Source organism: Salvia splendens, chromosome 9 (genome assembly GCF_004379255.2).
Source record: "Salvia splendens isolate huo1 chromosome 9, SspV2, whole genome shotgun sequence".
NCBI lineage: Eukaryota > Viridiplantae > Streptophyta > Magnoliopsida > Lamiales > Lamiaceae > Salvia > Salvia splendens.
Window position 1 is genome coordinate 33,510,752 of NC_056040.1, and position 25,896 is coordinate 33,536,647.

At 36.0% G+C, this 25,896-nt stretch overlaps 2 protein-coding genes and 2 long non-coding RNA genes across 4 annotated transcripts; 1 reads left to right on the plus strand and 3 right to left on the minus strand.

Moving 5' to 3' along the window:
- Positions 1 to 3,086: 3,086 nt before the first annotated feature.
- Positions 3,087 to 4,799, minus strand: LOC121749449. The gene is made up of 2 exons (XM_042144020.1): positions 4,329 to 4,799; positions 3,087 to 3,269 (listed from the first exon to the last, which is right to left on the minus strand). Exons 1-2 carry the CDS (start codon positions 4,797 to 4,799, stop codon positions 3,087 to 3,089), a joined length of 654 nt encoding a protein of 217 aa, XP_041999954.1.
- A 1,057-nt stretch (positions 4,800 to 5,856) lies between these two features.
- Positions 5,857 to 11,475, minus strand: LOC121746792. Its single transcript, XR_006039076.1, has 3 exons — positions 10,778 to 11,475; positions 10,567 to 10,686; positions 5,857 to 7,459 (listed from the first exon to the last, which is right to left on the minus strand). It is a non-coding gene; the product is annotated as an uncharacterized LOC121746792 (long non-coding RNA).
- A 315-nt stretch (positions 11,476 to 11,790) lies between these two features.
- LOC121747111 lies at positions 11,791 to 14,581 on the minus strand. Its single transcript, XR_006039130.1, has 3 exons — positions 13,454 to 14,581; positions 12,970 to 13,073; positions 11,791 to 12,102 (listed from the first exon to the last, which is right to left on the minus strand). It is a non-coding gene; the product is annotated as an uncharacterized LOC121747111 (long non-coding RNA).
- A 6,108-nt stretch (positions 14,582 to 20,689) lies between these two features.
- LOC121747815 lies at positions 20,690 to 22,744 on the plus strand. Its single transcript, XM_042141937.1, has 4 exons — positions 20,690 to 20,715; positions 21,363 to 21,940; positions 22,027 to 22,371; positions 22,469 to 22,744. The coding sequence occupies exons 2-4, from the start codon at positions 21,398 to 21,400 to the stop codon at positions 22,742 to 22,744; spliced, it is 1,164 nt and encodes a 387-aa protein (XP_041997871.1). The 5' UTR covers positions 20,690 to 20,715; positions 21,363 to 21,397.
- Positions 22,745 to 25,896: the final 3,152 nt, after the last annotated feature.

Below are 25,896 nucleotides of genomic sequence, written 5' to 3' on the forward strand. Positions count from 1 at the left end.
AGTACCTTAAACGGACTGAGGACTATGCTCTAGTTTACAATGCAGTCGAGCTCTGTCCTTTGGGATATTCTGACTCAGACTTTCAAGCTGATCAGGACTCGAGAAAATCTACTTCAGGATATGTGTTCACCTTAGGAGGTGGAGCCTAATTTGGAAGAGTGTGAAGCAGAAATGCATCGCGGACTCGACCATGGAAGCCGAGTATGTTGCCGCTTCGGAGGCTGCAAAAGAGGCAGTATGGTTCAAGAACTTCCTTATGGATTTAGGTGTGGTTGGAAATCTGCCCAAAAGCATCACGGTTTATTGTGACAATTCTGGTGTTGTGGCAAATTCGAAGGAACCAAGAGCTCACAAAGCGAGCAAACACATAGAGCGGAAGTATCATATCATAAGGGATATAGTGCAGAGAGGAGACATACAAGTGGTCAAGATTGCGTCAGAGAACAACCTGGCAGATCCTTTTACAAAGGCATTGGCGGTAAAACCGTTTGAAGGCCACGTTAAAGGGATGGGAATCGACTCATTCAAGACCTCAACTCGCTTTCAGTATAAGTGGGAGAAATTTGACGTGTGCATTGTATACTTGAAAACTGTTTTGAGTATAAGTGGAAGATTGTTAGGGTTTGTATACTAGAAATCACCTTTCGAGTGATTGAATACTGTAAAACTATAATAATTATTTTCCAATGAATGCAACATATTATTTTTGTCATAATGTTGTTATGTTTTACATTTAATGGATGTTTATTGCATATTTAAATGTATAAGCGAACATAACATAAGTCTAAGTCTTTGTTCTAGTAGACCGGTTGTGGGCTGCGCTCAATTTAAGGTACGCGGTCAGTTCTGAACAAAGAAAAATAAGAATTTCACAACCCAGATACCTATCGTGAAAGGTTGCAATGTCAGTCCGATTATTTCTAAGGCTTATTGAAATATGATGACGTTGGTGCGGTATAGCACTGAATGGATCTCACAGCAAGACGAGTCTTTATGCTATCTACTGAAAGGCGAGGTCTTGATAATTAATTTCTTAATCAATGTACATTAGCATTGAGCATACGATATTGAGTACCTACTACTTTGACTTACCAAAGGTGCGGGTTTTTCGTCACCCAACGATCCAGGTATATTGGGTAGTGGTGATCATTGTCTAGCGGTTCTAGGATTGCTATTATGTTGAATCATGCGCGAGGAGAGTCTCGTTTGATAGCATCCGCAAGAGGAGCTCGAAACGAGGTTTTATTATTCGGAACCTAGCTAGTTGGAGTTTAATTACTCTATGAATAATAAATAAGAGTTTCTTGCTATGTCCACTCTTGGAGAATAAAATATGTTAATTAATTAAGTTCATAGCATACATTAATTAATTAATGGATGTTTCTATCTTAAGCATGAGCAAATAAAAGGAAACCCGGAATACTTGTAATTTCGGATTTGGAAAGGCAGTGCAATATTACTTCTGTAGTGGCTGCTTGTAATATTCCAATATAAGCTTATATTAAATTGTGGGTTCAATTTAATTAGTAAAAAGCTAATTGGGTGGGCCATGTCCAAATTATTCCTTAGATCCCTGACTGGGCCCAATATGTGACTTTATAAATAGGAGAATAAAGGAGACAGAAAATATAATTATTATTGCTCAGAATTTTCGTCCCCCTCAGAGAAAGAGAGAGAATCCGAAAATTGCTCCCTCCGTGAGCTGAGTTCTGTCTTCATTATTCGAGTCCTAGTATTCTAGTAAGATTTGCCCACACAAATATCAGTATACAGTCTGGGACACCAGTCAGAAGATCAGAGGTCGAGTACTGAAGATCTTCACTTGGAGACGGAGCAAGCCATCATCGATTCTTGATTGAATCAACGAGGTAAATTGGATAATTCCGTAGTGAGCATGTTTTAGGGAGTTTATATGCTAAAGCATGTTTTAATTCAAGTTATGAGCATGATACATGTGATAATTACGCGAATAGAATTTGTCTGAATAATCTGCTGAATAGATCAAATTTATGTGATCGGATCTCATGCACGCTTCCGCTGCCAACCCCTTCAAATACTATTAACTAGTATAGGGAAGTAAGGATCAATCCCTCAGAGATGATGTGTTTGACATTTGTTGTTGGACACGGAATGGGAATGGCTGCGGCCACGCTTTCTACGCTTTCTAGGGGATGGGTTAAGTTAACTACTTGACTTGAAAGAATAAACTTAACTAGGATTCTAGACTGATCAACTTACTAAACTTAACTAAATCTACTTGATCAACTCATATGAACTTTCCCGAAATGGGCAAATAGAATAAACAGTCCCTTACAAAGTGTACGATAAAGTAAAAACTTTTTAACAACTTCATCTTCTTCGCCAAATCAATATGGAAAACAGAGCAAAGAATAGATCTGAAAAGCTACGGAAGACGAAACATCATAACAACTCATAAAATTTAATCTACTCCTAAGATTTAAGCTGCGACTACGTAAACAAGAAAACTAACTCATAATCATGCAGAAACAAAACATAAACTACTAGATCTAAACATTCTAGAAAGATTACTCATGATTTCCTTCTCAACAAGACAAAAACATAAACAGAAAACTCAGATCCAAACGAATCAAAGCGAAACAAGACACTTGAGCTAAGACATGCGACATCAAATGAAAATCAAACAGATCAGATGTAATCAAGCATGAAAACAGAACACATCAGCTGGAAATGAAAACATAACTCCAAATTTACTAAATCAAAACATCAAAGAGTCGACAACATCAAAAGTAAACTGAAAGTAAACTATGAAAACACAAAATTCTTTCATCACTCCTTCTCGAATCGGAATAATAGAACCAAAGGTTAAAAGTGCAGAAAACGAACACCAAACTACCACTTAAACTAAACTAAACAGGACCAAGTGTGTGTGCGACGGAAAAATAGGAAAATGACGTGTTGAGAGCTCCCAATTCCAGCTCTAGAAGACAGCTGAAAACTAATGAGTGTCACCAATTGAAACTGCCTCCTTCCTCCTTCTCTATGTCCATTTATAGGAAGGCGTGAGGTCTTGATCCCTAGGGCACTTGTTCTTTGAAAATTCTGCTTTACCCTTTGCCCTTGAGGATCTTTCTTATGCGATGCATTAGTCTTCTCATTGGGTGCTCCCGCTGCATGTAATTTGCTCCAACTTGATCAATTTGCGCAACAATTTGGCTCTTTCTCCTGATCCATTCGTTCGCCCAGTTGATCAACTCATTTTTTCTGAAAATGGCGAACTTCACACACACCTGGCTCAAAATTGGATGTTAGTTTATCGAATTTTATGTAGTTTATGATAGAACACATGCATGAAACGAGCCTCATCAAACTGCTCACACTTAACCCATACTTGTCCTCAAGTATGAAAGAAAAGAAAAAGAAAAAGAAAAGAGGGAAGTTTAAAGGCATGGTTCTTATTCAGAAACAGTAAACAAACACACATATGTAAAAGACCTAGAGAGGAAAAACACATAAGTAAACTAAACACATTGACAAGTAAAAAAGAAAAGGCCGAAAGGACAGAACTGGTATATGTTGTTTGACTATCGTCCACACAAGCTCAAGGTCAATCCAATCGTCTACAGTCTCAGATTCCTTTCCCTCCCCTCTTCTACCTTATCATGCATGTCCGTTTGTTAAGATAGCGTCTATCTTTCCAACTGTTGGATTCACTCGGTCACTCAATCCTCGCCAGAATTGTTAGGATCATTCTCTCATTCATTTTGCCATACCATTGATGCTAGAGTTCTATTGACAGAAGCTAACTCCTTAAGGTCTTTATTTAGGTTGTAATGGGGCAAGGGTTGTAGTGTATAAAGGTGAGGGTCCTATGGTATGCGGCTCCACTCCTTTCTCTTTGCTGACATTGAACCCTGCAGGAAATTGGATAAAATTATGATTATTAGCATGAGATACATTTGGATGTGGGTGATTTCCATTATAATTATTAAAACTACCAGCCCCCTGACTAGGGCGATAATTATTATTATAAAGCCTGTTGGGATCACCCCCATTTTGGACATATTTGACATCTTTGATGCCATTCCCCTCTTTGCTTGGAGTTTCTAATTTTCAAGTCTTGCTTTGATGGATGTCAATTCCTGAGATGTTTCATTCCCACATGGTCTCTTCACTGCATCTACCCTCTCAGCTTTATGCTTTTCCTTGGACCAACCCTGACTGTTGGTGGCTAATTCCTCTATCACCTCCATTGCGGCAACTCCTCCTTTCCTTAAGAATCCCCCATTCGCCCATGAATCCAATAAACTAGAAATTGTTTCGTTAAATCCATTATAAAGGATTCCTACCTGATGGTCTATTCCAAAACCATGGTTTGGGCATTTGTGGAGAAGAGCTTTGAAACGTGCGAGAGCTTCATATAGAGGTTCATCGTATCCTTGGATGAATTGAAAGATCTCACACTTCAGCTTTAAGATGGTGCCAGGCGGGTAGTACTTGTCGAGGAAGAGTACTACTAAATCCTTCCAATTGGTGGTTTTATCTGCAGGTAGACAATCATACCATTCTTTAGCAGCATCAGTTAAGGAAAAGGGAAAAAGTCTTACCCTCACAATATCATCATCAACACTGTTGATCTTGGTTGTATTAGTTATTTCCACGAACTTGGTGAGATGTTGATTTGCGTCCTCAGTGTCTCTTCCTGCGAAGGCATTTTGTTCAACCCTATTGATTAAGGGTATCCCCAACTTAAAGTTATTTGCCTCTATCTGCGGACCTGCAGGAATGTCCACAATGTTACCATGACTAAACATATTCATAACTGGAACTACCTCCTTTGCACGTTTTTCTTTTTCAGCCTTTGCCCGAGCTCTCTCTGCTCACATCTCTTCCACCTCCTTTCGGAGAGCGACGATAAGATCATGGTTGGTAGGTTCCCCCGTCTTGTTTCCACCACAATTTATTTCTCAAAACGTGCTAGTATGCACAGTCTGCAGAAACTACTAAAAGAAAAATATAAATGAAAATAAAATTAAATTAAATTAAAATTAAAATGAAAGCAATAAAATCCAAAGTTGCAAAATAATCCTTTCGAATATATCCATCACGTAGTGAATGTAATCCCCGGCAACGGTGCCAAAAACTTGATTCACTTTTTATTAGCACTATAAATACATGCAAGTATACAGAGTAGGAATAGTATAGCTAAAGGTCAGTACCGGATATCGATTACGGGGAAACAATCACAGACTGGCTACCCTCTACTAAAACTCAATTACTATTTGGAAAACCGAAAGATTTTTTTGAATTTTTGAAAATAAAGAACAATTGAAAATAAATAAACAACTAATTGCAAATAAATCACGGAGATAAAAGTATAGAGATAAGGAATTCCAGGGATGTGCGTTCACAGTTATGGTTATAAAAATTCCAACTACAATACCCTAGCACGGTTCTTACTTTGATAGAACAAGTCACCTAGTTTATGCTCATGCGATGCAAACGTTGGTTACAAACATTAGGGTTGTCAATCTAAATACGTAACTCCTAAAAGCTCCTAAGACCCTTGAAAAGTCCTCACTCTCAATTAACAGTGTCGTTTTAAAAGAAGTTAATTGTAGTGTCTATTAAGTGGATCAAACTCGCCAACCTCCTCTCACGATTATGTAGCAAGTTATATTAATTCATCACATAATGTGTCACTCAAATGTGAAGCATTATCCAACAACTGAAGGAAGAAACAAAGTAAGAACAAAACGGATATTAAATAGAAAAGGAATTGTATAACCAAAGTCATTACTAATACATCCCTAGAATTCTATGAATTTAGTTACACATGATAGAATAATCTAAAAACATAGATTGAAGGGAAAACAATTGGAACATAAAACTAAAGAAAATAAAACTCAAAGGTTGAATCCTTGTAGCTTTGATGTTCTTGAATCCTTCTCCAACTCCTTGCACAATGAAGCACTATAAATCTCTGGAAAATATATTGCAAAAAGAGGATTATTTTGAAGAAGCTTGAGGGGCTATTTATAGGGGAGAAATCGCCTCTTCTCAAATAAGGAAAAGGGTTGTAAAATATGGTAAATCTTGGAGAGAAATTAGGGCAAATCTGTTCGCCGCTCTTTTGTGGTTGACCGTTGCACCTTGGTCAGCGGTCGCCATGCATTGATCCGAGGCTTCTTACTCTTGGGTGGCGGTCGCCACGCCTTGCCCTGATCATCTTGTCATGGTAAGCTTTCATCCGCTCCTTGTAGGTAGAAGAGCTATCATATGCTTCCATTCGAAATTCGTCCATCTCATTGAGGAACATGCGCCTTTCTTCTCCGGCCTTCTGGAAGTCTTGATTTAGCTTCTTTACCGCCCAATAGGACCTATGCTCCAACTCAAAAGGCAAATGACATGATTTTCCAAAAACTAATTGGTAAGGAGACATACCTATAAGAGATTTATATGCGGTGCGGTATGCCCACAATGCATCATCCAAACGTAGTGCCCAATCCTTTCTATTTGTTCTCACCGTCTTTTGTAGGATGGACTTAACCTCCCTATTTGCAAGCTCTGTCTGCCCATTAGCTTGAGGATGGTACCGAGAAGTGATCTTATGCTTGACTCCATACTTGTCCAACACGTTGTCTAGCCACATATTGTTGAAGTGAGATCCTCCATCACTTATGAGGGCACGGGGTGTACCAAACCTACTAAAAATATTTTTATACACAAAAGAAGTCACAACTTTAGAGTCATTAGTTTTGGTAGGAATTGCTTCCACCCATTGAGAAACATATTCAACAAGTAAAATGTATTGATACTCCCCCGATTTTGCGAATGGTCCCATAAAGTCTATCCCTCATACATCAAACAATTCTACCTCAATGATGGTGTTCATAGGCATCTCCTTCTTCTTTGATATTCCCCTCGTGTGTTGGCATTCATTGCATTGGAGCACAAAACTGGAGGAGTCACGATAAATCGTTGGCCAATAAAAACCACTTTGATGGATTTTGATGGCAGTCCTTTGCACACCGAATATCCTCCTGTTGGTGATGAATGGCATCTCTCCACTATGACACCCCACTCTTCTTGGGTACACACCTTATAAGTATAATATCTGCACATCTCTTTAACAAATATGGATCATCCCAAACATAAGACCTTACATCTCTATGAAATTTCTTCTTTTGGTAAGGAGTAAGATCGGGAGGATGTACCTTCGCTACTAAATAATTGACAAAATCAGAGTACCATGGAAAAGTGGCTTGAGTAAAGATTAGATGCTCGCCGGGGAAGTCCTCGTTGATTTCTCGCGATAGATCTTCTCCATCCACCGGATGCTCCAATCGAGACAAGTGGTCGGCCACTACATTCTCACAGCTCTTCCGATCGCGAATCTCCACATCAAATTCTTGTAGTAACAAAATCCATCTTATGAGTCAGGGCTTTGCATCCTTCTTCGCGAACAAATGCCTAATAGCTGCATGGTCAGTGTACACAAAATGCACACACTTTAAACACACACTATACACAAAATCATTACACTACACAAACTACACACACCACAGAAAACACACACTTCACACACTATACACAAAATACACAAGTATAGAAAATGTACACACTATAAACACATTAGACACACTAAGCACAAAATACACACACTGCAAACATATTAAACATAATATACACGCTATGCACACATAAATATACGCTATACCAAATACATGCTTTGCACGCACACACATTACATAAATTGCACATAATACACATACTACACAAAATATAAACACACACTACATACAAAATACAAAATACACTATACACACAAAATATACATACTACACACTATAGAAAAAACAACACAATAGACGAAATACACACATCCACTATGCACGCACAACAGTCACTACACACTCTATAAACACACATTATACACACACTGCATACACAAAGTACAAGTATACATGCACATCAAACACACTTACACAATACACAAAATACATTGCACGAAATAAACAAAATATACATAATACAAACACAACGCTACACACACATACACACACAATACCCACACTGCATACACTAAACAAAACACACACTCTAAACAAAATACGTGCATTGCAAACACAAAAACAAAATTACACACACAAACAAAAAACACACATTGCACACACACATATATACACAAAATAAATGTATTGCAAACAAATAAACACACTTTACACGCTCTACACGTCGATAAAATACACACACTTTACACACTGTGTAACATTGCACATGATACCCACTATATACACAATGTTCGTGAACTTTACGCATACTATACATAAAAATATCCACACTGCACACACACTACATAAAATATACACGCTGGACACACTAGATAAAACACATCACTACACCCACAATACACAAAATACACGCTCTGCACACCCATTATACACAATATACACACAATGTGCACCCACATAAACACTACTATACAAAATACACACAATGTACCCACACTATACACTACATAAAATGCAAATAATACACCGCACACTGCACAAAATACACAATACACACTACACACTCTGCATAAAATGCACATAATACACACGCTGCACAAAATACACAACACACGTGTACACTACACATAAAATAAACATTGGTACAAAAAATAAACTCACTTTACACACACACTACATACGAAATACACACATTGCACACTATACATGCACAATACACACTACATTGTACATAAAATATTCACATTTTATACACAATTGCACACTATACATGCACAATCTCATATCTCAATATCCATCGTAATTCACACCATTCATATTTCATGATAATTAAGTATAAACTCATAACACATTTGCATTCCAAACAAAACACTCATGCACTCCACATATATGTTTGAAACAAACATTTTTAATTGACTCACTTTTTTTCTCAAAAATCTCAACATTCTCAAAACAACTTATCAATTTTCATCTTTCATGCAAAACACTCCATCATTCCCCTTCTCTTTCTCAAAATTTTTCTCATCTTCCTTTCTCCAAAACTTTCTCATAAAAGTTTTCTCACAAAAAATATATTACCTCTTTCTCGGTTGAGCGTGGCGAAGCAGGATGTTGAGCCTTCAATACACAATTATTATTTTATCTTCTTTTATTTTATTTATTATTTATTATTTTAGTCTAGCGAAACAAGTCTATACTATGACTGAAAAAGACTCTCGGGTCCAGAGCGGAAAGAAAAATTGCTCTGATACCACTTTGTCACGCCCGCATTTTTTAAGGATAGAAAACACGGTTGATCGCGACTAGGGGAGGGTTAAAGAAGCGGGGAAGAAAGGGGAAAACAACGCAACTCGACCATAGCTCGAAACAAATGGGAATGACTCGAATAAAATCAGAGTATCTCAACAATCAACAACTCCAAATGAAAATATCTCAACAATACACGAACTCAAAAGGAACAATATTTAGTGGAAGCATTTCGAGAGTAGAATAATGCTATGTATGAAGACACAACATATTCTAGACATTTGACAGACATTCTTCACTTTTATGCTCAACACCCACCGCGCTCGTCACCGCTCAACCTGCACATAAGGAAAACACATGCAGGGCTGAGTACTTGATGTACTCAATGAACAAATGCCAAAACAATTTTATAAAAACAGCTATATCATGCCACCATTGAGTGACCTCGGGGTTTTAACTTGAAAAGGCCCGAGACACTAAAAATATCTCAAACACAAACTTTCAACTCATCCTTAAATCCTTTTTCCTCTCCATTTCAAAACACAACCATTTCTCCTTGAATTATTTAAGAAACTGTCATATCTGTTCTTAAAGGTGCCGTGTAAGGGGGCCACTTTCCACGAGCACGAAAACCGGCCAACCCGTTCGATGACTCACAGTCCTCATCGTGTACACTAGCCCAAGCAGGGACGCACCCTTGCTAGGACCCGAATTCGATTAAACTCATAGTAGGGACTCACTCCCCACTAAGCAATCATCAACATCATCATCTCAACAACCTCAACAACATCATCTCAACAATCTCAACATACATGACAAGGAATGCGGCCACATTCAAAGTCACTAGACCGTCCAACTCGAAGAGATAGCGCACGATCTACGTGGTGTACACTAGCCTGAGTAGGAACTCACTTCCTAGTCAGACCCGAATTCGATTTCAATAGGTCTAGTAGGGACAACTCCCTTGCTAAACAAACAGATAGGCATTTCCCAAACAAAAGCATGACATGACATTCCCTTTGCAAACTTTATTTTCCTCAAAAACGTATTTGAAGCATAAATCATTTTTCTCTGTCAAGGTCGAGCATCATCTCACATCACATCAACAAGTCGAGCAAATCACGAATCACTCGGTAAATCAACACATATATCACATAACATCACTTTCACTTAAATCATTTCACTTTAAGCACATAAATCACGTCATCATCGAATAAAATTAATAATACTTGCAATCTCAGTTAAAAGGAATTTCGTCACATAAAATGATGCTCGAATCAAAATATTAAAACTAAAGCTCTAGAAAGTATTTAGTTCGAAAGCCCACCTCGTTCGTTTAAAGCCTTAACTTGTGTTCCATTTCGTTCTCGAAAAGCGTGCATAGAGTCACCTATTGATTTAATGTACTCCGGCCCAAAAACTAGATTAACTCCAATCATCTCCTTCACTAAAATAATAGGCCCATATCTATAAATTAATTCACATGGCCCAAACATTTAAATAAACAAAAAAGGCCCAAAACTTCAACTCATTCTCACCTTACGTGAAATCCAAGGATTTTGAAGTTTCCAAATTATTTTCCTTCTTCTTCTCTTCCACCTCTCTTTCCGTTTCCCTCTCTTCTAACTTAACATTTAGAGGAACAAATCTCCAAATTTGAGCAGCAACTTTCTTTTCTCCCTCGCTTCTTCTCTCCGGCAAAACTCGGCATTGCCGCTGCCACCGTTTTTTGCCACGCGAGCTGCTGTCCGCCGACGCGAGCTGCTGCATCAAGCACTGCCGTCTCCTCTTCACTCTGTGACTGCCGAAGTCCAGCCGCTGCTGCTCCAGATCGAGATAGCCGCTGTCCGCCGTGCAGCCGTCGTCGCGACCGTGAACTCTCCATCTTTTCCGTTTCAATTGCACAGCGTTGTCTTGCTTTCTCCACCGTCGTCGTGGGCTGCGCAGTCCGCTCGCCGCTGCTGTCACGGTGCAGTCGATGTCGCACCGCCGCTGCTGCTCGTGTCTCTCTGTCGCCGCTGCCTCCAAGCTCGTCGTTGAACGGTCGCACCCGGCTGCTGTGAGCTACTCTTGATGAAACTCTCCCCTCTCTAACTCTCTATTTTCTATGAAGTTGATTCCAAATCCTCCAACGTGGAGTTGTGGGCAGATTTATGTAAATTGAGGAGTTGTTTTCTGTTGGGATTTGGCTTATTTGTTTCAATTTCCAAGGCATGGCTAATAACCTATTGTTGAGGAGAAGGTTTGACGGTTTTCACGTCAACACAAGTAGGGTTAGAAATATATTAGCATGTGACTTGGGCTCAAACAAATGGGTTTCGAATTGGGCTTCAAAAGAAATAGTTCCAAAAAGAATTGGGCTTGGGAATAAATAAATTGGGATAGAAAAGAATACTTGTTATAGGCCCAAAATGATTTTTTTTTTCTTGACAAACAAAACAAAGCCGAAAATTTTCCAGATGCACAAATAATGTCACTACGAGAACAAATAAAAAGGGTAGAAAAAGTCGGGGTGTTACACATATACTCCACGCCTTATAAACATACACACTACACACATATAATAGCACTCACATAGACACAAAATACAAACATTGTGCCACACTATACAGAAAATATATACATTGCACACACTATGCACAAAACAACAAACTCCACACACTATACACAATATACATACACTATATATGCAAAATACACACACTAAACACTCATACACAAATTATACACTGCGCAAACACATACATAAAATTAAGAGCCTGTTCAAGTAACGGAGATTTGGTGACTTCATCACTTCCCACTCGCACCTTCTGGTTTCAAATTGTAAGCATCTGGTCTTGCTTACTACAGCCCGTCAAGCAAGCTGCATTTGTAAACATAGGGAAATTGATTTAGATTGTTAAATAAAAAAGGTAAGCATAAACATAATCTTGATGTATCTAGGTAATCTTGATGTATCTAAGTGTTGCCCGTACTCCCTACATGAATCTGTCTTTACTTTGGATTTGCAATTTATTCGCTTCTCCTTTATGTCTCTATACATTAATGCTTATCTGACCTAATTTGAATTTGCTATGTCGTCGTCGCACCACCACATCCCTAATATGCTACCTCACTACTAAAAAAATGGGGTATCCTCACATTTGAAAGTGTCAGCAATCACCTCTCCTTTTTCAATTGATGGTAAAGTATAAAATTTCCTATTGAAAATATTTATGCTGAAGCTAAATCAATTTAGATTCTAATAAAAAAGTAATCGCCAAATTGATTCTATGTTCAATCATAAAGTTTAGGATGAAAGTGACTTGACCACTTTTGGCAAGGCTTCAACTATCTAATAATAAGAAAAAGTACATATGCTTCTCATTACTTTATATAGTAAATAAGTTTCCTCAAGATTTAGACAATGACCTCATAGCTATATCCGAAAGTTAAAATATTGAGAATGTCATATCCAAGATAAAAAAAAATGAGAACAAGCAATACAAGGCTACTCTAGTGGTGAAAACATATGCCAGAATTAGTAAATATTGAAAAGATTAGAAAGTTTTGTAGAAACTATGCTCGATATGGTTTTTTTATTTTTCCCACCAGTACATTCAGTTTCTTCACTAAAGATTCAAACCTAAGACACAAAAGTGGTTGGGTGGTTGAATAGTGAGTGAGTACGAGAAAAACAAATGAGTGTAGCTAACCAATATACAGTGCATATTCAAAACCTGTCATTTACCATAAGATTATGAAACTTTTGTTTATTATCAATGTTTGGGATCTGCAAACATTCACTCGGATTGAGATAGTTGTGTTCAGAAGCACTTCTTAACCTCAGCTTACCTGAAAAAAAAACCATGGGCTTCCGGTCATAATATTTTCCAGAAAAGCTATAAATGTGTTTTAGGCAATAAATGGATTTTTTATTAAGAGAAAAGTGCAATGACTTGTGTATCATCAATAATATACATTACATTCATGCTTTGGTATGTTTTAAATAAAATAGGTTCTTAACAACGAAACACCAACTATTAAGTAAAAATGATACAAGCTGATAACAAAGATTTTTTGTATGCCATAGATATAATAATAGAAAAAAGTATATCAGAGTAATCACCACGTCCAAAAATATTTGAACCATTCCCATAATCTTCATTTATGTAGGAGAAAAAGGTTCAGATACAGATCGAAAACTAAATAATGGGGAAAAGCTGAGTACACACCATGGAGACCAGAAACGGACACCAGAGCAGAGCTTATAGAAAATGTGATAGGACCACTCTCCTTGGAACAACTGAACAATTCTTTACTGGTCAAATATGGAATAATGTCAATTCCAGTCAATCATAAATATGCATACTAGGGAACAAACTCACTGATTTTGATACACATAATGACCTTTTCAAGGACTGCTCATAATTGGATGTGCGCAAAATAGCAAATCCATGTAAAAAGAATAATATCTTTACAAGGTTCAACTTGACCATTAAAAGAATGGTTACATGTCTAGCACCACACAAACTTAATATAAGAGCATACAAACTTTTTAACAATGAACTCATGTAATAAACATGCACAGGAAACTCAGCAAAATTCTAAACTAATGTGGTTAAAACAGAGAGCAATGCAAGTAGATGATAGGTATGTTGGAAAAAATATACAAAAACATGGAAATTCAATAGAGCTTCTCAAAAACCTTACAGAAATTCTAAACTAACAAATTGGAGCAATCACAACGGAATCTTAGCAACAAGCAACAATAGAATTCAACCATTCTTTGGCAGAGAAAAGAAATGGTAAACATTGACAAAGTGGAAAATGAATTCAATATAACTAATTATGACGGTCACATATTGAAAACTTTCTCTTGAAGGAATTGAGGTAGGGCTGATTCCGTAGATGGTCCCCTCCTCTATAGATGCGGGCCAAATTGGGGAAAGAATTGTTAAGAATGGTGTGAATGGGCTGTGGTGCAGGAGTAGTGGCCGACTGCTATTAGGAGGAACCATCTTCTTCCCTCTTCTCTCTCTCGTACCACTGGAACAGTGGATGCACAGAAAGGAGAGAGCAGTGAAAAGGGTGGAGCTGAATTAGTGGTGGTTCCCTCTATGACTATTGATATCCAAACACAAACTCAATATTCCATTATTCTTAAATCACTTAACTGGAATCACATAGTTAAAAACCCAACTTATCACACAAAAACAAGTATCTTGGAATGTAGGGAATTAGGAAGGTAGGTAAGTATACTACTAAGGCATGCTCGATTTCCTACTAAAACGAACACATAAAAACACAAGATACATGAGCAACCTCTTCCCACACAAGGGCATACATCCAAGTTGTGGCTTAGTGTGGAAGACAACTCAAAACACAAACCGACCAACAGATAAAAAGAAGAATACGTGAAAAAGGAAGGGGGCCACCAGGTGTATCTTCTTCTTTTTTTAATTGCATCTTATGAATTCTTTTTTTTTTTTGTGCATCTACTTCTTTCTTATTAGGCAACTTCCTCATTTTGTTCCCCTCCTATTTCACCCCCTTTTCTCCCTTGTAACAGTTTTTGAGGTAGTTGATTTCATCCCCTCCAAAAGTGCTTTATCTTCCTTTTTTTTCTTGCATCTCCTTTTTTTTTTTTGCATCTCCTTCTTTCCACTCTTTTCCTTTTCACCTTTTAACTTAAAACAAAGTACCAAGCATATAGTGGTAAATAAAGTTAATCACACAAACACAAACACTATTTATTAGAAAGAAAACTACGGCATGTTGAAAGGAAGAATATCATTACAAACACTGCAGCTAACCTGATAATTATAGCCTGGCTTACTTCATCTGCAAATATAAAAGAAATAGCAAAACGGAAAGAGAAAATTAGCAACTTGCTGAACTAACATGATAACAAGGAAAGCATTTCTCCGTGTATTTAAGGTATTATATAGCACCTGATATCATTGCATTGCATTGCATGCTGCATCAGTAACAGCATAAACATGAGGAGTGTCCAAAAGCTTCTTTCTTAATCATCCTCATATAGCTAGATATTTTTAAATGGATTGACGGACAAAAATACACGGCCTGCCATTCTCTATGCAAAGCAAAGACAAGAAAATGATTTAAGATTAGAGGCAATTAGTATAAACAAAGAAAATGAAAAGGTTCTCAAAAATAGAGAATTACATATGAAATATCTTGTAAATATCTATACTGAAGATTGTGAAGAACTGAAGGCTCGTTCAAATAACACTTTCGTCCCATAGCAGAACCAAAGCTTTCTCCCCTGAGTTTGATTTTATTTGCCCAGATTCCCAAAATTCAAGTCATCACTAACAGTGAGTAGCTGAGAGCAAAATTCAATTTGTAAACTAAAATTGCTTACCATAAGGGCAAGATAAAAATGCAACATTCTGATCGTTCATGAGCCAACACTTTTTTTCATGTGCCCCACTATACTAGTTGATGCGGTGCATAGAAAATACGGAGCTTTAACTAACCCAGCCAAATTCTTTAGTGCCGAGCAGAACAATTGCAATGAAATTAGACACAGGGAAAGTTGCATTCCAACGTAATATAGACAAACTCGCTGGTAAGAAAATAGATTAAAGCTCTAACTTGTTTTAGATAACTACCTAATCTCAGGTAATGCAACCAGCACCAAGTCCATAAACCATAAAGAATTCAAAGGAACAACATGATAACCCTCTCAGCAAAAACATTGAATACTCCTTCAATCTCTTAGCATGATCAACTGCTTCACAACTCTAAAAATCTGAAACAAGTACAATTCAACTCCATTTTGCGGCTAAATAGGTACGAAAGCAATGATAGTAGAAGTACTATTTGGACTGCAAAAAAAAACCATTTTTAGCTTTTGGTTCTCAAGAATCCTGTCATGCGGCTATAAGAGTGCTCCATAAGCACTTATCGAAAGGACGGGACATTGGAGGAGGAGGAGATAGCGTTGAAATTCAATTCAACGGCCCTGACAAAAACCGGAACTTAATTAATAGAACTCAATCACCATATTTTGAATTAAATAAAGAGCGGTGTAGATTTTAAAGAGAACAGTATGAGTACCTTGTGAAGGGAGGTTGGTATTTCTTCCCTTTTCATAATATCCGAAAGCACTGCATTGGATATATCAGGGAGACCCTTCTGACACAGCCAATCAGCAGTATGTTTGGCACTCTGAAATCGTATGTGTGGCAAGCAGAAGTCTAGTCATCTAGCACAGCCTTGGCTTCATCGAGCTCTCCAAGCTTAACCATAGAGCCCATTATGGTGATGTAGTGTTTGTGACTCTGATACAAATTTCTGTAAAGCCCACAACCTTATCATTTCATCTTTTGTGCCTTAGATGAGCATATAGTGAGATCAAGTTATTATAACCTCATCATTTCATCTTTTTTCGGCTACACCATTCTTCTTCATTTCAGAGAGAATCTCAGGGATTTTCTCGAGTTGACCCGCTCTCTTGTACAGGACCATGATGTTGTTTTATGTAATAGCCGATGAGCCATATCTCATGTCTTTTATTCTCTGCAGATGGAGAAGGGCTTTCGTTTAGACGCCTTCTCTGACATAGTTTAACATAGCACCATAAGTGTTTCATATTTATGTGTAGAAAGACATTGTATTACATTCGCATGCACAAGCGTGTATCTTCCTATTATTTTAGTATTCACCTAGCATGATAAGAAATAACATAACCATTTACTAATTTTAGCATGTGAGGCAAAAACAATAAGCATTTAGCAATTGAGCTCAAAATTTAAAATAAATAATGAAAGGAAAGCAATAATCAGAATAAAACGGAATTGTATATCTTAGGGTTAAATTCAATGTATAGGAGAAAACTCACCTACTTCAAACTATCCCTAAACATAAATATCATTCCAATTAGGGATTATCGGGTTAAACAAGCCATTCCTTGTCATTCTAAGAAAACTTTGACTCCTAAATGATGGAGTTGTAGTGCTACTTCAAGAGAAGATATTGTTGAAAGCTGAGAAAAGAGACTGGGAAAGAATAGGTCTGAAGCTTCAAAATGGCTTGCTAGGATAACATGTGTAGGGTGGATATTGAATGGAAACAAGGCTCAAACATGGTTATCGTAGTTTCCCTCTATGTATAAGTGGGAGAGTTTTGGCAGTGGGTATACTCGAAAACATGTTTTGAGTATAAGTGGGAGATTGTTAGGTTTAATATACTGAAAAGCATGTTTTGAGTAAGTTCGTGCGAATATAATCCTGCTTGTATACGAAAAACTCTACAATCCACTTTTAACCTGATTCAATATTATTCGAGCAATTTGCAAGAATAGAATCAGTATATTATTACATTGTGTTTGTTTGTGCGTTTATAAGATGTTTTATAAACATTTAAATGCATAAGAAGTAAACAAAGCCTAAGTCTCTTGCTTAGTAGACTGGTTGTGGGCGTCGTCCACTTTAAGGTAACTATTGTCGGTTCTATGCAATGCTTTGCAAAAGAAAAAGAAGAATTTCACAACCTAGATAGGCTTTGGATACCTATCGCGAAAGGTTGCAATGTCAGTCCGATTATTTCTAAGCCTTATTGAAATAAGATAGCGTTGGTGTGGTATAGCACTGAATAGATCTAACAGCAAGACGTGTCTTTATGCTATCTGACGAAAGACTAGGTCTTGATAAAATACTATTTCTTAATCTACACACGTTAGCATTGAGCATACGGTATTGATTATGCACTACTTTGACTTGTCAAAAGGTGCGGGTTTTTCGCAACCCAATAATCCTGATATATTGGGTAGTGGTGATTAATATCTAGTGGTGCTAGGATTGCTATTATGTTGAATCGTGCGCGAGGTGAGTCTCGTTTGATAATGTCCTCAAGAGGAGCTTGAACAAGGTTTTATTATCCGGAAACTGACCAGTTGTAATTTAATTATTCCATGAATAATAAATAAGTGTTTCTTGCTAAGTCCATTCTTGGAATTGATAAAATGTTAATTAATTAAGTCCATAGCAGACTTTAATTAATTAATGGATATTTATATCTTAAGTGTGGGAAATAAATAATAAACAAAATAGAAACCCGGATTACTTGTAATTTCGGATTTGGATGGGGAGGTCAATATTACTTCTGTAGTGGTTGCTCGTAATATTCCAATATAAGCTTGTATTAAATTGTGAGTTCAATTTAATTAGTAAAAGCTAATTGAGGGAGCCCATATCCAAAACCTTCCATAGATCCCTGATTGGGCCCAATATGAACTTAATATAAATAGGAGAATAAATGAGACAGAAAACACAAGATGAAATTTTCGTCCCTTCTCTTTTCGAAGTAGGACGAAATTTTCTAATTTTCTCCTCCGTGAGTTTTTCAGCTCTTTCTCCATGAGAAAATAATGTCTCTTTATTCGAGTCCTAGTATTTTGATAAGATCAGCCCACCCTGATATCGAGATACAGTTCGGGAATCAGTTAGAAGATTTGTGGTCTAGTATTGAAGATCATCGTGGAGAAAGCGCGAGCAATCGATGATTCTTTGGAAAATCAAATCGGTAACTCTAAACCGTAGTATTCATGTTTTAGGATTCATATTTTCTAAGCATTAAGTATTTGTGTTCTAGTATGCAATTATCTGTTTAACATGTGAATTGATTAATCGCATAATCAGTCAAATAGATCCTACGTCTGATTTATTTGTTTTGTACAAGTCTTTCGCTGTGCAAGGGGCTCCAAACCCCAACACCTTCCTCCCACTAAGGCCATACTTGCAAGCTGGGGCTTAGTGTTTAAAAAGACTCAAAACATTGACCAACAAAAAAGAAAGGGGTCACTTTGTGTGCTGGTCAACTTCTGCATGTCATGGGATCTGGGGCATGTCCTCGATTTGGCAGTCTTCTCTACTTCCCTTGAATGTTCAAAATTATGTCAGCCTCATTCCTCTCCTGCTTCAACTCCTTTTCTCCCTTGTAACAGTTCTTTATGTTGCTGATTTCGTCTCCTCCAACGGCACTTTTATCTTCTTTTTTTGCTTGCATCTTATTCCTTCTCTTTTTTTTCTTTTTTTTGCACCTCCTTTATTTTTTTTTCTTTTCTTTTTGCTCCTCCTCTCTTATCAGCCAACTTCCTTATTTTGTTCCCCTTCCATCCACTCTCTTTTCTTCCTTTTCTCCGTTAACCTAAAACCAAGTACCAAACAAATAGTGGTAAATAAAGTTAATCACACAACATTATTCATTAGAAAGAAAACTACAGTATGATGAAAGGAAGAATATCATATAAAAATCACACCTATTTTAGCTTCAGGTTCTCAAGAATCGTGTCATGCGGCTCTAAAGAATAATCGGTGATCATTTCTTTAAACATAATTTCACTGATATGCTCTTTAACTTCATAAATATATAAATACATACTTTACTCAAATTAGTAAAGTCAATTTCAATATTATACTCTTTATCATAAAAAAAATATTATCTCTAATTATTTAGATAACGATATTGTTCCTATATTTGTAATTTCTAATCCTCTATTTATTTATTCCATTATCCACTGCTTGCAATCGCATAACTCTCTATTACAGATGTCTAAGCTCTTTCCACGTCGTTGACACTGAAAAGACTTGATAAACATTAATACTCTCACTATGTCCTCAAAAAATAGACTAGTTTTACCATTTTAGGTTGTCTCCCAGTATAATTATGGAATGTTTTTAACCAATTACACCCCATTAATAATGTAGACCCCACAACCTATTAACACTACTTTCAATACTTTTTCCTTCTCTCTTTCTTACTTTTTTTCATCTTTTTTTATGTTACCAATTGCGTATTAAAATTTGTCCTATACACAAGTTGTCTAGGGTTAGAAGGAATAGTAATTTGGGCCTAGACCCAGTGATTAATGATTATTCCAGATCTGCAATCAAGCAATTTGGACACATGTATCTCGGACTGTTCATCGTCTTGGATGGATCATTTAGCGCAGTGCGAGAATCATTTAGTGCAGTTAGGTTTTGTTTTATCTCTGTGCATGAGTATGTTGCCTGAAGCTGTAGATTGAGCATAATTAAATTTCATAGTCATATAAAATTATTAATGTTAACATAGAAAATTCACTTCTTCGTAAACTATACTCCTTTGCCCCTAATAATTAGTCACCATTTAACTTAGGCATGGATTTTAAAAAATGTAATAGAAAGTGAGTTAGAAAAAGTTAATAACACGTGGATCATACTTTTATATATTGAGAATAATTTTATACTCCATAATAAAATTTGAGTGAGAATAAATTAATAGAATACGGGGTCCTTTGCCAAATTTTATGTGATGGAGTAACATTGAAATAAGTGATAAATTTTGATAGAGAAATGAATATTTAATTAACAAAGCCCAAAGCACTATAAGCCCATTTAAATCCACTTAAATATGGTGGTGTATTTATGAACAACCTTTACATATTTGTGGTTCTTCTTTCTAGCTCTCGATTCCGCCATTTTTGTAGGTAAGTTTTTAAAATTATTTTCTTCTTGATCATCTTATTTTTTTCTGAATATCTAAGATGTGGAATTAATGCAAAAGTTCAAAAAAATTATTTTAACTTGTTATAGTGTAAACCCAAATACCAGTCAAAATGCAAAATGAGATGGTCTTAATGAAGAAGTGGACTCAGCTACTTTATTTTAGCCTGCGAAATCGAATGATTATCTAGTCCTAATATGAATTACCCGATTCTTATGCTGTAACTGAATTAGGTTTATAAAAGAAATTTTAATTGTCTAAGTTTACGAGAGCCGTTACTGTTTCTATTGATGAACTGAATATTCCTTTTTCTGTGTTTAGAGTGAAACACTGCTCAGGTGAATTGAGTTAAAATTTAGGGATTTACAAAGCTACCCTCCATCCATAGTAGTCATTTTTTTCCTATTTTTAGTCTTCCACCAAAATTAGTTTCTATCTATTTCTAGTAAATTTTTCATCTCAAAGGATGTCCCGGTTTCTACTTTATCACTTTTGTACTAAAACTCATATTGTCCATCAAGACTTTTTTTGTAGTTGGATTATAGTATCAGTATTAGAAATGGTTTTTGATAAAGGCTATCGGTCCCTAAAATCATAAACTAATTTTTTATTTTCCTATGAAAGTTGCAGATTTCAGAGAAAGAACAAGGCAGCAACATCATCCTATGAATTCATCAACATATGATGAGGTTTTTACTCCACTTTCTGTGAATAAATTTAAACACAGGGCTAGGATAGCCTTGGGCAATTGTCCTAAACAGAAACCGGAGATGGCTCAGAACGTTATTCCATTGCAACGTGAAGCATCTCTAACTTGTTCTGTTGAGGAGTTGGTGGATCAGATCATAGGGCCATTACAACGTGAAGTGGCCAACTTGATCACTTGTTCCAAACTGAAATTGGAGGAGGCTCTCAACATCAGATCACACCGTGAAGCTTCTATTTCAACTTGTGACCTTTATAACGCAGGCTTGGCCACCAGCTTTAAGAAGAAGCAAGTTTATCCTTCTAAAAATCTGAAGGTTCTCCAGACACATCATGAACAGCAAGAGACCAAGAGAATACCAAAGCCCTTTTCTAGTACTAAAATAGACAAGCCTTTTGATATATGCTCTCCTCAAACTTCGGAAGACTTAGTTGAAGAAACTGCATTGGTGTTGGGGCCTGGAATGATATTACTCAAGCACTATATTCCCTTCTTGGAGCAGGTAGTCCTCAAATGCTGAAATTTCCATCATACACATGTGTTGCATTCACTGTTTCTGGTATTTACTTGTCCCTACCTCTCTTGCAGGTGAACATTATAAGCAAGTGTCGAGAATTAGGTTGTGGTCCTGGGGGGTTTTATCGACCTGGTTATAATGATGGTGCAAAATTGCACCGTTACATGATGTGTTTGGGTCTAGACTGGAATCCTCAAACAAAAAGCTATGGAGAGAGGCGCTGCCACGACAATGCTGCACCTCCTCTTCTTCCTAATGAGTTTATTTCTTTAGTGTGCAGAGCACTTGACCATTCCCACACTCTGATAGAAAGAAACCTGAAGGTTGACAATGTTAACGATGCACTTCCTAAAATGTCTCCTGATGTGTGCATTGTCAACTTCTACCCTAGCAACGGCCGGGTTGGTTTCCATCAGGTTGGTTATGAACTTGAAAAATACGTGTCCTCAATGTGCCTTTGTTTATTTGGATCAGTTAAAGAGTTTTCGCATGCAAATTTTTTGATTCATACAGGATCGGTATGAAACACAGGAGAGTCTTGATAAAAGGCTGCCCGTTGTGTCATTCTCCATTGGTGATTCAGCTGAATTTCTATATGGCGAGCAAAGAGATGTTAACAAGGCTAAAAGTGTTTTACTAGAATCAGGAGACGTGCTGATCTTTGGCGGTGAATCAAGGCATATATATCATGGGGTGAAAGCGATTGTTCCCGACACAGCTCCTCCGGTTTTGCTGGAAAAGACAGGACTTAAACCAGGTCGCCTCAACCTCACTTTCAGAAAATATTGAGTTTCTCCCTTGAAAAAGTAGCTCAAAATTTCTATCTAAAATTACTCTAACTTGGATGAAGGTTAAGTACATAGACAAGTGTGCTGGTGGTATAGAGTTGAGTTCGAGTTTGACTTCAAAATGAACAAAGCACAACCAAGCAGGCCAATTTCGAACGTGGCTATGGGCTCACTTCCTCACTCGTAGGAGTGGATTGGTCATCGTCACTAGTTCAAAATTTCCCCGCCTGGTTGTGTTTTATTCATTTTAGAGAGAAATTTTGAGGATAAGAGTGATTAACGATGTGTTTATAAATTAATTTAGAAAGGTATTAAAAGGATAAAAAAATGAAAAAATAAATAGGTAGAAATGTGTTTTATAATGGATATATTTTGAATAGTTGGTAAATTTTGAACCAAAGTAATTTCATATTCTAATATTTTTTTAAAAAATAAACAGAGCAATAAACGACCTCTGGTCGGTCGCGGGGGCGAGGGAGAACCCTCTTTGTCCCTTGAATGCGTGACATACTTGGGAGTAGGACGCTTGCAATGTGTTCCGCTCCGCCTCGTCCCTTCGCGTTGCTAATCAGCAGACAATGTTGGACTCAGAAGGTGGGAGGGGTCCACCGCCCCCTCCCGACCATTCGAAAACCTAAATATTTCTTAGAGTCGAACCAAAAATAGCATGTTTCCCTCCCTCCGCGGAGTATAAACATGGAGTAATATTTGTTTTCAATGAATGTCATATACCTCAAAAGTTTCAGTAATCCTATGGTTTAGTTTTTAGGCTTTTATGTGGTCTATGGTTCAATTCTCAATAAGAAAATATTTTTTTCATTCTTTCCTTATTTATTCATCAATTCATATTTCTTCCTATTATTAAAATAAATCCTTTAAATACTTTATAAAATCTAAACTTTTAATAGTTTGCATATATTGTTTTGTTATATTTATTTTTTAGTTAAATAATTTTTTATACTGTGTTTGTTTTATTTGTCCTAAAGTACTTATTATTGTGATGTATATAGTATCTTATTCTTATGTACCAAAATAAATATTTAATACTCCCTTCGTTCTTTAAAATTAGAAATTCTTTCATTTTTAGCCCGTCCCTTAAAAATAGAAACTTTTTGTTTAAGGAAAGTTCTTTTTCTCTAATGAGATGCGACTCATTTTTCATTAACACAATTTTCTTTCTATCTTTCTCTTATTTTACCAATTTTTCATTAAAACCCGTGTCATTTCAAAAGTTTCTTGTTTTTAGGGGACAATGGAAGTATATTTTATGAGATTCAAATAATTACTAATTTATATACTACTATAACTTTGTGTAATACTTGCAATGATTTTGGAATTGTATAATATTTACAATGTTTTTGGATTTTTGTAAGCCAGTGAATAACGAAGGCAGTGCTACTTGAATATTAATATTATTATTATTTTATAATAATAATTATATTAAATTACATTTAAAATTTAAATATCAAATTAAATTAATATTTAAAATATTAAATTCTTCCTTATCCATGTTTTTTTTGGATCCGCTACCGTCACCAAAAAGATATTCTAAAACAAAAGTAGAGACCAATATTGATTGCTTACCGTAAGATATGAATTAGAATGGTCTCTTGCCTTAATGAAAGATAAATTAGAGAACAATATGCTCAAGGACCGATTAATGGCATATTTCCCATTTTTACTTCATATGCCCAATTTATTTATTTAAAAATGCATTTCCTTAACAAATATTGGTGAGTCGGTATAATAAACAATGCGTAGTGAATATGAATAATTGGTAAACATTTTATTACAGCGTATCACTATGGTCACCGAAATCATAATACCTTTGACATATTATTTTTAAAAGGCTCTCCTAATTTAAAATGTGAATAAATTAAAAAATTAACTTGAAGAATAATAGTAGTTATCATGAAGAAGAAAAAGCTATTTGTAGAAAATTTGTTTACTTCGTTATCGAAGTCTTACAAGCGTGGCAAGGAATGATAGAATAAACATATCATTTGAAAATGGAACACATTACATAGATTTACCGTGAAAATTATTTCTGGGCGTCTAACTTGAATTCCATAGGAAATTATTTTTTAAAGATAGATATTCAATTTTGTCTTGTTTTAGCATTTTAACAAAAATATTACATAATTTTAGGTAATTGTAAAAACTACTCGATATTTTAATATTTACTTAAAAATATCTTGACCATTTTATTGTGATGAAATTGCTCTTGGATTTCGACTTTGCTGAATATCATGATTTAGTTTTCCCCTCAACCCAAAAAACCCACTGTTGAAAAAATATGGCGGTACAAATCTAGAGTATTTCAACTTTGCATTCAATAGACTATAGGAAAAGAGTGATACTAAATGGCGCCTGCCGTAAAAATAAAATATTAATAAAAATTATTATATTTAATGTTAATTTACTTGGAATTAGTTCATCTTAAAAGTAACAATTTTTAAGTAATAATTTTCTAAGATTAGTTTACCATTTGTCCACAAATAATTACATGTAAAAGACTAAGTCATCAAATCATCTTAGAAACATTCAACTTTGTCTATGTAGCTCACTTTCGTTTCTTATGTCAGATTTCTATTCGGTTTTTGGTAAACTTTTTATTTATTATTTTATATTTTGTTATTTAATTGTTTAATGTATATAACTATTTTTAAATTAGAATATATATATATATATGAGTGCATTATAATGATAACCCCAATTTCCGTAATAACCCTATAACTAAATCTGGACCACACATTTTTAAAATCACGTGGTCTAGATTCAAACTTAGCTTTCCTTCATAAAAAAGGCGCAGAGGGTAAATATGTCATTTCGCTTATTTAATTTTTGAATTTCACTCATGATAAAATTTACGTATCCAGATTTCGCTCATTTAAATACGTAAAATCTTATTTCCAATTATATACAGATGTATGAGGTTCAGTTACACGTATGTATGAGGTTCAGTTATACGTAAAATCTTATTTCCCATGATATACAAATTTCGCTCATTTAAATACGTAAAATCTTATTTAAGTATCATTTTATCAGTCAAAAGTATCATTTTATCAACTCAGAGCATCATTCTATCCGGCAAAACTATCATTCTATGCAATAAACCTAACATATATCATTTTATCATTTTATCAGTCAAAA

What these genes read in the sequence shown, in the direction of transcription:
- LOC121749449 (XM_042144020.1), bottom strand. Translation starts at nt 4,799, where the DNA reads ATGAATATGTTTAGTCATGGTAACATTGTGGACATTCCTGCAGGTCCG. An exon ending in GTTTTGGAATAGACCATCAG is followed by an intron (nt 3,270 to 4,328) that starts GTAGGAATCCTT and finishes ATTTTGAGCCAG; the next exon opens with GTGTGTGTGAAGTTCGCCAT.
- LOC121747815 (XM_042141937.1), top strand. Translation starts at nt 21,398, where the DNA reads ATGAATTCATCAACATATGATGAGGTTTTTACTCCACTTTCTGTGAAT. An exon ending in ATATTCCCTTCTTGGAGCAG is followed by an intron (nt 21,941 to 22,026) that starts GTAGTCCTCAAA and finishes CCTCTCTTGCAG; the next exon opens with GTGAACATTATAAGCAAGTG. An exon ending in GCCGGGTTGGTTTCCATCAG is followed by an intron (nt 22,372 to 22,468) that starts GTTGGTTATGAA and finishes TGATTCATACAG; the next exon opens with GATCGGTATGAAACACAGGA.